The 13,563-nt window shown below is 31.2% G+C and overlaps 1 protein-coding gene across 1 annotated transcript; it reads left to right on the top strand.

Annotated features, from left to right (window-relative positions):
* The first annotated feature begins 1,035 nt into the window (after positions 1–1,035).
* LOC120276344 (bidirectional sugar transporter SWEET1a-like) lies at positions 1,036–2,726 on the top strand. Its single transcript, XM_039283068.1, has 6 exons — positions 1,036–1,140; positions 1,231–1,267; positions 1,436–1,531; positions 1,890–2,169; positions 2,254–2,373; positions 2,486–2,726. The coding sequence occupies exons 1-6, from the start codon at positions 1,107–1,109 to the stop codon at positions 2,699–2,701; spliced, it is 783 nt and encodes a 260-aa protein (XP_039139002.1). The 5' UTR covers positions 1,036–1,106; the 3' UTR covers positions 2,702–2,726.
* Positions 2,727–13,563: the final 10,837 nt, after the last annotated feature.

The raw sequence follows: 13,563 nt of genomic DNA, 5'->3' as shown, positions 1-13,563 counted from the left end.
AATTTTTTTTATCATCACTAAAATATGAAATCACAAGATGAATTTATAAATTGAACATGTAATCTAAATAAGAAATGGTCCCTATCAATTGAACTCATCTCCTTCCCTTATGGGCAAGAAAACAAATTCTTAACACCTTTCAACATCATATAAAGACATTTGTATATATGTATTATTCTATTTCTTTTGGAATCTACGGTGTGGATAAACTATGACCTCGTTGAATTCGTCACTTTTATATAAAAGATGCGTGAATAGAAAATTTAGTGATCATTTTCAAACTTTAATTTTAAAATACAAATAAACTTGAATGTAAATAGAATAAACATTAACCTATAATTAAAATTAAAAAAATAAAATGAATATGAATCAACTTAAAATAAGACAATATGGTCTCTATATAAGTAAAAAAAAATAATAAGTAAAAAACAAACACACACCTCTCTTTCTATCCCCGTAAATTTTATTTTTTGAAAAAATATATATTTGAACTCAAGAAGAATAAATACTAACCCTTAATTCAAACTCAAAAAAGAATTCGAATGAATATTGACTAGCTTGAAAATTAACCCAAAATAAAACCCCATATATAAATAAAGACTATAGGATTTATAATTCATTTATATCTTGAGTGAACTACTAAAATGCTAGATATGAATTGACCTTTTAACATAAAATTCCTGTGTTTCCAAAACCATCCCACTGTACTCTAATTTGGGAACCAGAAGTATGCTGATGAACACACACCGCTAATCTAGTGTATGTATGTGCTTGTGAACCCCAAGAATCTGCCAAAACTCTACATCGTTCCACGTATAACTTCATTTTAGAGAGAGAGAGAGAGTGTGTGTGATGTGTTGTCAAGAGAACTAAGAAAGGCAACATTGCAACAATTTGAAGAAGTGGATAAGCATAAAATATTGAATGCAAAAGTTTGTATCACTTAATTGTTTTTCCAACTACCCTTCTCTTCTTTTCCTTCGTCTTTCTATATAACACCATACAAAGAGATATAGAGAGCACAAGGAAGAGCTTGGAACTTCATTCAACTCTTCTTTCAAGCTTCTTTAATTTGTTAGAGATTTTGCTCTTCAAGGTGAGGAGAAATGCAAGTCTTGCATTTCTTGTTTGGAGTTTTAGGTATGAACTCTTCTTGTTATATATCCTTTCTAATGTTTAAGCGTTTGATTCTTGGTTATGTTTTTAATTTTTTTCGTGTACTTTGAGCAGGGAATGCTATTGCTCTCTTTCTTTTCTTATCTCCAACGTAAGAATAAGAATCCTTCTTCTTTTTCTTTACTAACTATTGATTTATTGATTTCTCTTGGATCATTTCATAGTCATTCATGCATGAATTATATGAAATTCATTAAATTTATCTTTTATTGTAATTTTCAATGGATTTTATGGTTAAACTATAACTTTTATTTTATAGGGTTACATTTAGGAGGATCATTAAGAAGAAGACCACAGAGGACTTTTCAGGGGTGCCATACAACATGACTCTTCTCAACTGCCTTCTCTCCGCTTGGTATGCTTTCTCATGTACACTTTTCTGCTATTACTAATTAAAAATGTAAGTTATACTTTTTTGTCTTCAAATTATATAAATATTCCAGACTACCTTCCAATGTCTTCTTTCATATATATTATATATAGTTAAATTTCAAGCCAAAGTAAGTTCGAGTTTTTACTTAATATATATATATATATATATATATATATATATATATATATATATATATATATATATATTGGTTTTGATAGGCTCCATATCAAGGCATAATTAATTATATGGATATAATTATTTTGTGTGTGGCATCTTACTTCTTTAATTATTTATAAGATGAATAATAAATAATGAATAATAGATTTTTATTGATATGAAGGTATGGTCTGCCATTTGTGTCTCCAAATAATCTACTTGTATCAACGATCAATGGCACAGGGGCAGTGATTGAGTTTGTATATGTTACCATCTTCTTGATATATGCTCCAAAGAAGGTAAAGTCACATATGATGGGCTTATTAGCACTAGTTGTAACCATATTTACCTCGGTTGCTCTAGTCTCTGTATTAGCAATCCATGGTCAAACTCGAAAAGTATTTTGTGGTTCTGCTGCTGTCATATTCTCTGTCTGCATGTACGGCTCACCACTTGCTGTCATGGTAATGCAAATATTATGTTGAAAATCTTTTATTGATATCATATTTAAATATTTTATTTATGTAATATTTTCATTTTACGTGTAGAGTTTGGTGATCAAAACAAAAAGCGTGGAGTTCATGCCTTTCTTACTGTCATTGCTTGTCTTTTTGTGTGCTACATTTTGGTTCATCTATGGCCTCTTTGGTCATGACATCTTCATTGCGGTATTCTTTTTCAAAATTTTTATAGGATTTCTTGAAAAAAAATTCTCAAACCCTAACTAGTTTTACACATGGAGGGTAAAATTGTCTTATTACTATCATTTCACTTGTGTAGATACCAAATGGATGTGGAAGTGTGCTAGGTGCAATGCAACTTATACTATATATGATATACAGGAAGAACAAAGGATCATTAAGTAAGAGTGCGACTACTTCCACACAAGCTATTGCTCATCCATGTGTTGAGATTGGAGATAAGCTCGACAGTGATAACAACCCTGTTAATGTTCATCAGCATCTCCATGACTCCTTTGTTGTTGAACAAGTGTAACATTCTGTCATATTTAGTTCATGAGAGATCATGTTTTTCTAGCATTTTATTAATTAATTTCCTTAGAATTCTTTCTCTTTTGGTACTTTGTTATGATATTTAAATCTTAAATATTTCTAGCGACATTGGTTGCAAATGGTTACTTCAGATTTGGAATTACTTCATATAAAAAAGGTGGAGAGTAATGAATATAGTCATTTTAAAGAAACTTACCACATGTAGGTTTGTGGTAGTTGGATTGATAGAGATGCAAGTGTACGTGCCAATTGTGTAATAAAGTGCTAAAAAAGGGGACGTTGGTCCACAGAGAAGATCGAGATTTTTAGTAGTAACCATAATTCTGAAAGTTAGCCTAAACCCAAGTAGTGATGTGTGTCAACAAACAAACTAGAAAATAAGAGAAAAAAATACAAAATAAAGAGTAGAGAAATCAGGGGAAGAAGCAATGTCCGGGCATATCATCCCTCTAGGGTTTTGTCATGTATAGGACAAAGGTCATCTAAACATGCAATCCTATTTGAACCGAGAGATTTTCTAAATTATACTAAACCTCTCTTTCAAGGGTGAAAAGTAATTGAATCGGTACAATGTTGATATAATCACCACCCAATAGAATTTCTAATGTGAGTTAACAAGAATTTCTTAAGTAATCCTTTCTTGCTAAGAGATTACTCCTAATCCGAATATAGAATAGAAATGCGATTTCTCATAAAATCTATTCCACATGATTGCAAAGAGCACGGAAATACTTGTTAACCCACTCGGGAGGATTAAGGGAGAAGAATTCTTCAAAGTGCCTTATTTTTAGGCTTACTCACAATTCCCTCTAATCGCGGCATTGAATATGATAACTAGGGCTTTCGCAACAATAGCAATCAAGCAATACAAACATGCAAGTAATTCAAATAACATGGATTGCAATTAAGAAATAATTAGTAAAGCAACAAGATTCACAACCAATGTCAAAAGATAAAACCCTTATGCCAAACATCTAAGAAATTAGCCCTCCATTAATGGAGGGCAATAATTCAAATTACAAGACATGAAGAGAATGAACATAAACATGAAACCCCATTCTCAATTGTGCCAAAGGTTGATCGCCGAAAAACTCCCAAGAACCTTCCACAAATGCCGCCAAGGTGAGCTTGAAGGCTACAATCTTCCTCTCCACAATAATAGAGTCAAATCCACTTCAAAAATATATAATTAGCCCATGGAGATTCACCTCCCTTCTTCCTTAGCCTTGTTTTCAAGAAAAGAATTCAAAGATTACCTTAAAAATCCTCATCAGGTCTATTTATATTGTGCCTCTTACGGGCTACTTACGGGCGTAAGAACATGATCGTAAGGAGTTGGAGATGATGGGTCGCGAGCCTTACAGGATCACTTATGGTCGTAAGTCCTGTCCATAAAGTCTTTTGGCTTGTGTTAAAGCCCAGTTTACGGCCGTAAGTGTTGGATCATAAGTTTCTCTGTGTTGACCTTGTGACCCCCTTATGGGCGTAAGCTCTGATCGTAAACTCCTCTAGATGGTCCTTACGGGCCTAAGTCTTGCACATAAGGTCCTCTGGTTTGACTCTATACTCCTCCTTATTGGAATAAGCATGCATGCAAGGTTCTCTAGAAGAGGTTTACTGCCGTAAGCCAGTCCGTAAGCTGCCCGAAAACCATCCTGTTTGCCTTGTCCTTATTCGATCAATACAAAGAGAGCTCCATCTTCTTCATTTTGAGTATAGAACACTTCTTTTGGTTTTCTCTCATCTTTAAGTATTGTCCGAAGCCTGAGCATACAAAACACACTATGTTGAATTTCACAATATACTTCTAATACATGCCTAATGAGTGCACAAAATGATATAAAATAATAGAACAGTGTACATTCATCATCGACATGATCAATGAATTATATATATGCATATATTTCTTGTGAATATATCATCCATTTGAAGATAACATAAGTGTCATGCCCCGAACATGATCCTTAGCTGTCTCAAAGTGTAAATAAATGGTTGCATACCCATAGGATGGGGATCTAATAGGCTTGCAAGGCCTTAGAACCTATGATCAAAGAAACCACAAAACTCTAGAGAACCATAAAATTTTAGAATATAAAAAGTCGATCAGCTTTAGAGTATAGAAGGTTCTAAACAAAGTTCAAGGCCTACAACATGGTCCTATAACAAACATAATAATAATAATAATAATAATAATAATAATAATAATAATAATAATAATAATAATAGTTTGATCTACTTCGAAGATACTCCAAGTACTTGATGCTCAACACTAAGTTATTTGCGAGCCTAATTTACTCTTAATCTGAAAAAAATAAGCACAAGTTTATGAGCTTGACAACCCAGCAAGTAACCAACTAAAGGGATCAACCGAACTTTCAAAAATCCAAATTCATATATATATATATATATATATATATATATATATATATATGAACAAAAGCATTATTATTAAAAATACCATTCTTAATGCAGGAGTAAATCAACAAAAAGTGAAACCCAAAACTTAATAGGTTATAAAAAATATGTCTCCCTATGAACGAAACAGAAATTCAGAGGTCATTTATTTATACTTGATGATTTGAATCAACATTTCAAAAGTTGATTATTGATCCTCACTGACCTAAGCCAAATTATTAGATATCGTTTTTGTTTCACCGAAGGAATGGTGTCAAACTATTTGTTTTACAGAGGTGCATATATGTCAACATGGTTAATGTTTGACCCCCAACGACAATATTATTCCATAGTTTATTTAGAGACTATAAATAATTATAACAAAATAATTCAGTTTCCAGAATATCAATAAAGTTATAAATAAGATATATTAGGTTGCAGAAGTAACAAATATTTATCAAAATAAAATCCATAAATTTTTCAAATCTTTATCTAAGCAGTGGTACACAGTAATTTTGCATGAACCTATTTTCAATAAAAATAATCCAATTATTTTCAAAATAATTATTAGACTTAGCAATTCAACAAATAATTAACAAATATTATCAACTAATTGAATAAATAAATAATTCAATAAGAGTAGTACCAAAAGTTGATAAATAATTAAATAGAGAATTAAGGGAATAAATAGGTAATACATAATTTGTAGAAATAAATAAATAAGTAGCAATAGTCAAACAAGTAAATTTGAAATTGTCAAAAATCTAACATTTATATGTATATATATACTTGACCTAAAAAAAATGTATATACATATACTAGAATTTATATGTGAAAATGCAAATTTAAGGTGTCAAAATCTAACGTTATATATATATATACTTGACCTAAAAAAATGTATATACATATACTAGAATTTATATGTGACATTACTTAATTACCTGACTAATTACTAGAAACTCTAGTTCTTACACCAAATCAAGCTTTTTGTCATGTCCTTTATTTGGAAAGAAATTTTATTTGTTTCAATATTCATGGGTATGCAAGAAAAATTTCAAGACATTAATGATACTATGAAAGTTAAGAGGCCAATAAGCAAGAGTATTACAAAAATGATATTTTATAAGGGTACAAATGCAAAAAGGTCAAGCTTTTATTCTACTCGCCCAAATATGGATAACTTTGCCTATATTTTTCCAAATCACAAAATCTTGCTTCTAAGAAAAATAGAAACTTTTGGTTCATTGAATCTTACATTACCGGTCAAGAATAGAATTACTAAGAATGTGTTTCTCGACTCATATTGATGGGAATATGTGCAATTTTTGCTTAATTGACAAGGCAGAAATGTGATTGTGTAATGTAACGTTATCATGTTTCATGTTTGATTAACTAGGTATCTTAATTATAGTATTAATTGTTTTTTTTACTAAAATACTCTCATCTAATGTGCGCTAAATATGCCAAAATTCATAATGTTTTAATGTAAGTATCATGGTTGTTTAGTAAAAAATATTTTTTATTATTAAACAAAAGTAATTTTAAATATTATAATATTTAGATTTTATTAATATTAATTAATTAAATTTTAATTATTTTAAATAAATATAAATTGTTTACTCCACCATAATATTTGAAAAAAAAATTTAATCTCAAATGTTTTCTTATATTGGACCAAAGATTCCAGTAAATAAATTTTCATATAAAAGATATTTGTGGAAAGAACAAAAACATACAATTTTTTTATTTTTGAATTTTTTACAAGGTTGATATTTTTGAGATTTTATTGGATTTGGAGGGTATAATGGTTAAACAATTTCACATTTCAACCATAATATTGTCACATTACCACCTATTGACTTGGTAATCATATTACAAGTAGTATTGGCCGAGTTTCAAATTCCAAGAATGTAGTATTTACACCCTTAGCAACAAAACGAGGTAACCTTACATATCTAAATTCAATGAGGAATCTAATATATCCCCAACCAAAAGCCATCTTAACGCTATGATATCCAAATTCCACAATGATTAGAGTACTGCTCAATTTATAACATCAATTAATTTGAATGCCCACCTATTTCTTCAAACTAGTACATTCACACATATCGTTTTTAACTTCATATCTAATCCCAACATATATTTTTAAATAAAATGTCATTTCAGAAACAAATAGTTAATTTAAGGAACAACTTTCTTATTTTGCATTTTACGTCATTCAACCTCTAAAATTATAAAAAACCGGCAATCAATCTTCAAGTTCTATATAGAAATACAATTTACCACATCTACACTAATAGGGTTGTATCTCATAAAGATGCATAAAAAAGGAAATTTTGCAAGTACTTATCTAACGTTAAATTTTACACCTTTTTTATTTTACTTTTCTCCAAATTCTTACTCTAAAATGCCTGTCTAAGACTGATGAAATTGAAGAGGGATTTATGCTATTTCAATAACAAAACTCTAAAACTTACCATCCTTACAACTCTTTAGGTAATCATCCAATAATCCACACATTAGACACCCTATTGCTTACTTTATCTAGATTTCATGAACTCTATAATTGCAACTTGCTAGAATAGATGAAGAATACTGTTGAGAGAAAAATCACGCTAATAATCACAAGAATAAAAAGAGACAAAGATTTAACAAGGTTCGGCGAGATGCCTTTTTTATTAATTCAGAAGAAAGAATTAATTAGGGTTACAAATACAATGCATATATAACCCCCGGTCCAATTTACAAATTTACCCTGTACTGTACCACGGAGGTGTTGCCCCTGCACCCCCTGCCCACTTACTAGGGGTGAGCAAGAAAATCCAGATCCGATGATCCGATCCGGTATCTGAATTTTTTGACCCGAATTTTTTGGATACCCGATCTAAGAAAAAGGATCGGGTATCTGATCCGAATTTTTTAGATGAAAACCGGGTCGGATCCGGGTTGGGAGAAATTGAAATTCAGGTAACCAAATCCGATCCGGTTTTTACTTTTTAGTATATTCTTATATATAGATACATAATAATTTTAAATTTTATGTGGTCTAAAAAGTAAAAAAGGGAAAAAATCCAAATCTCTCACATCTAAATGTTTTAAGAGTTATATATATATTAATAAATTTAAAATTTACAAGGGCTAAAAGTAAACAAAAAATATATCCAAATACCTAATCTAATAGCTTAAAGAGTTATATACTTATATAGTTATGTGTATATATATATATATTAATAAATTTAAATTCTACATAGATTAAAAGTAAAAAAAAAAAAAAATCCCAAGTTCCTGCCTCGCAGATCCCCAACGGCCATCAACCTGTCTCTTTCTCTTTACTCTCCATCCAAATCTCTTCACTCTAGCAATCAATGATCATTATTGATGAGACACTTGATGCTTTCGAAGATATTTTTTCTTTTTAATGACTAAGATTGATAAAACTCTTTATTATTTTTGTTATGACTTTTGTTGTGTGGAGAATAATATAAGAGTTTGATGCTCTTTATAAGTTATAAGTTTTTCATATTTGTCTTTTATATAATGTTATATAAAGAAAATCTATAGAGTAAATAAAACTTAAATTCGGATCTGGATATCCGATATTCGATCTGGTTTAAATCGGGTACCTGATTCTAGGTACCCGGTTTAAACCGAATAGGATATGGGTCGAGTTTTTGCCGATCCAAAAAACCGGGTACCAGATCCGATTTTATAAACCGGATCGGGTACCCGGTTTTGCTCACCCCTACCACTTGCTGCGAAACTCCCCAATTGGATAGATGATGTCGCTCCGCTCCGCTCCGCTCCGCTCCAGCATCTGTCTTTTATCTAGTATATGAGCCATACCTAACTAATCGGGTTGAGAGTCTGTTTTGGAGTGTTTAGGAGGTAAAGGTTCTCTTAACCCTTGTTTCGGGAGAAAGGTTGGGGGAGGGACAAGGGTTTAAGAGGTAAATTGGGGAGGGTTGCCCCATTTTTCTCCACTTCTCAACCCTCTAAATCGGAGGGTTAAGGACGCTTGATATTTTATTGGGCAATTTTACCCTTATTATAATTGCCTAATGACAATTGATATTCTTTGCCAATTTGTTAATTACAAAGGGGTAACATGAAAAAGAAATGCCAAAACTACGCTTCCTCTCTTTGTAGTTACCAAGATCCGTTGAATATTGTTGGATTTGATAAGTTTAATTAAAATGATATATCTTTTATTTTGAATTGTATAAACTTATATTTATTTTTTGGTTTTAATTTTAATGTTTATTTGTTAATTTTATTTTATGACATACCACATAATTTTAATTTGTAAAATATAATTAAAAAAATAAATTTATTTATTTTTCATTATAGAACATTGCCACAAGGGGCATTTTAGTAATATTAGTATTTACCCTAACCTTCCCTTCCCCTTACATTACCCTCAAACAAACACTAAAAATAGGATAACTTACCCTTTTTTTTGTTGGAGAAAGGAGCTGTGCAGCAGCTATCAACAACAGCTTCTAGAACCAACAAAGCAACATACAAATTGACCACTATAACCAAATAGGAAAGAGGCATGAGATACAATAGATTTGTGTTGAACTTTGTTATCAAAGAGGGAAGGAGATATGAGATAAAATAGATATGTGTTGAACTTAGTTATCAAAGAGACAAAGAGACATGAGATACATGTTGGGGGGTGAATGCCATAATAGGAAGGTTCTTTGAGATTCATTATACATATAGATATTTATATATATCTTCATTTTGTTAAGTTTTAAAATGAGGTCCACAAAATTAGAATTTAGTTTTGTCTTTTTTTTTCTTTTTTTTGCTGCATTTTCACTTTTTTTCAAAGTTTTTTTGGTGGATGGAAAAGAGTGAATGTTTTTTTGCCATTGGAAGAGCATGGAAACACACGTAAATGCAGATGGGTATATGCAAACTTTTAAAAATCAATTTACTAATAATTTTAATAAAGTCATAGTTTCGTAGTAAAAATAGAAACATATTTATGGCTATGAAGACCATCGATGTATTTTTTTTTAAATATTTATTTTGATAAGATTTTATTTAAATGATCCACAACCATTACAACATGTTGTTTAATTGGTTAGATCTATTATAATCAGTTTTCAATGAATTACAGAAAATTTTAATTGTACTTATTTTTCGTGAGCTTGCATCCATGTATGTTGCAATTACAAGTCATTTGTTGATATATATATATATATATATATATAAAAGTGTCAATACTTACATGCATCAATGCAAGGATATACCTTGCAATATGACTGTTTATGCAACCAACTTCATTTATGAAAAACTTTTAATTGATCATAGAAAATCTTATTCACACGTACTTTTTTGGCAACCAATATGACTGTTTATAAAACCAACTTATTAAGTAAATATATATGTTGTAGATAAGAGCCACTTTTTGGCACATGCTTGAATATAAAACATATAATATGACTTTTCAAACAACCAATTTAAATGTGATGTAGAGAGAGAAAAAAGAATTTAAGATTTTGGCCCAAAACCATTAATTGAAGGTTATCTATAAAATTATATGATTTATTAAAGTGATGGGATCCACAATAAGAATTAAATTTTTTTTGCTAGAGCAACAATTTTCACAAATTAGTTCTATTTTTATATATGAAAAGTTATCTGTTTCCGTTAAATTTTCCATTTAAATTAAAAAATGAGATGAATGCTTTATTAAAAATTGAAGTTTGAAAAATATATATACATATGCTCTTACTACTATTTTTGAAACATTTAAATTTGCTCTGAGGGGGAGAGAAATTAAACTCTTTCACCTTATGATTAAATTTTTCATATTGTTTGATTTGAATTAATAGGTACATGCATAACTCCCTAAGGAACCAAATTGTTAAAGCTTTAGTTCATTTTTTGGTGTTTTGATTATTTGGGGTAATAAGCTCATGATTTGTGGAGACTATATATTATGAGCTAATTTCTTCAAAACTATTCATGCTCATCCTCATGAAAATATTGAAATTTTCACTTCTCTAGTATTGCATCTGCAACGCCCTGAACCCAGCTTGGCTAGACCCGGTGCGCGGACAAATATCCATTGACCCACAAAGCTTAAACCCTATAGTCATGCAAGGTCTCAGAACCTGTTTCAGAGTAGACAAATACAACAACCCAACTAAGTTGCAAAAATTACCAACTCTATAGAGTAAACAGTCCACGGATACTTGAAATAATAATAAAAAAAAACACAAGAATATAGTAACTGCCAAATATAACTCAACTTCTACAACGAGGCAGGACAACATCTACTGGTAATCCTTTGAAGTCCACACCAACATACCACTCTTAATCTGAAAAAAAGGATTTAAAACAAACCCATGAGCTCACTAGCCTAGTAAGTAATCCAGAAATTGTTTAAAAACAACAGGGTTTACAAATCCCGATTTCAAATATTGAGAATAATTTAAAGTTTAAACATAGTTTTAACAAATACAAATTAAATAATTCAACAGAGGTATAGTTCTTATGTAATACAGCTATTCAAGAATACTATAATCAAAAGAATATCAGAATTCCAAATTTCAAATAATAATTCACCAAAAATGAGCATAGGTCTCCAAAAAAAAATTTAAACAAAATGCAAAGTATAATATTCTAATAAAAGAATATTAATAAATATGCCATTTACCAAAATTTAAAATGAAGAAATGCGATCTCAGAAATACAGAAACTTCTAGGAAGGATAAAAAGTTTGTGTCTGAGATATATACAGAAATGAATACACAAAAATATTGTAATGGAAGAAAATCAAAATCAAAGGTCAAAGCAGAGTGCAACTAAATTCCGAGTATGTCTCTAAATTCGCTACAGATGCCAGAGGGATCATTTGTTTACCCTTGGTGACCCGAGCTAGAATAACAGAGGCCATTTATTCACTCTCGGTGACCCGAGACAGAATGTCAGATGGCCATTTATTATTCTACTAAACAGACAATGTGCAAAAACTGTAGTCTCATTTTTCCAGAATTTTTTATCAGAAAAATTAGGGTTTAACCCCCACCGACAGGGTTGCATATAGCTCATTTGGGGACCAAAACATTCAGATGCAAAAATATTTGCAAGGTACGAGTTCCAAAAATTTTTGACATTTTTCAAGCTCACATTGATAAGGGCACAAGTGTGCGTGCAGATATTGTAATAAAGTGCATGTAAAGCAGAGTGTCAGTCCACAAGGGAAGTAAGTGAATACTAGTAATGTATCTATACACAAAAAAAGCCTAAATGACGAGTGATGAGTGTCTGAATAAAAGCAAAAGAACACAAGGAAATACGGGAAATAATATGAGAGAAATCAAGGAAGAAAGCGATGTTAGGGCATAGCATCCCTTTATGATTATGAGTCACAAGACAATGGTTGTCTAAACATGCAACCTATTTGAACCGAAAAGTTTCCAGAAATATATAAAACTTAGATTTCTCAGGCAAAGTGTAATTGAATATGTGCAAAGCTGATACAGACATCCACACAATCACATTAGCACTCTATGAAACCTTATTGTGGACTAATGATAATCTCTCCCCTGAGAGAGAGATTACCCCTAATCTGAATATAAAGAAGAGATGCGATTTATCCTAAAATCTTCTCCACATGATTACAAAGAGTACGAAAATTATCATCAATCGACTTAGAAGGATTGTGGGAGACTAAGTCTCCTAGATACCCTAGCTAGAGGTGTACCTACTATCCTCTCGAATTGTGATAAGTCTATGCTAGGTGGGAATTTCTTCTCGGCATATAGTAATACGAAGTATGATTGCTAAGGATTTACCCTCATTGGCAATCAAGTATTCAATCACACAATTAGACTCAAATAGATATGATTGCAAATATGAAACCAATTAAGCATCAAAGATCCAACAACCAAAGTCAAGAAAATAAACCCTAGAGTTCAACTATGCCCAAACATCTACAAATTATTCCTGTATTAATGGAGGGCAAGCATTCAAAATACAAACAATGTAGGAAAACATGAAAGCCATGAAAACCCATTTTTAATCACTAGGATGAATAATCACCAAAGAAGCTTCCACGCACGCTGCCAAGATGAGCTTGACGGCTCTGATCTTTAATCCTCTTGAATGTAGATCCGAATCCCTCTCCAAATCGTTCTTAAGTGCTAGAGATTCATTTTTTTTCTTCTTCAACCTTACATCCAAGAATCGCCCCCAAAGACTAGAAGAATAGAATAGAAGATGCTCTAAAAATCTTCATATGTTTTATTTATACCCGACTACTTAGAGGCTGCTTATGGGCGTAAGGGCTAGGCTGTACGGGAGCTGGAGAAGATGGTCGCAAGCCTTATGGGATTGCTTACGACCATAAGCCCTGTCCGTAAGGTCTTCTATTTGTGTTACGGTCTAACTTATGACTATAAGCACTGGATCATAAGCTTCACTATTCTGCTT

Source organism: Dioscorea cayenensis, chromosome 14 (assembly GCF_009730915.1).
Source record: "Dioscorea cayenensis subsp. rotundata cultivar TDr96_F1 chromosome 14, TDr96_F1_v2_PseudoChromosome.rev07_lg8_w22 25.fasta, whole genome shotgun sequence".
Classification (NCBI taxonomy): Eukaryota; Viridiplantae; Streptophyta; class Magnoliopsida; order Dioscoreales; family Dioscoreaceae; genus Dioscorea; species Dioscorea cayenensis.
This window is presented reverse-complemented; position numbering and strand designations above follow the sequence as displayed.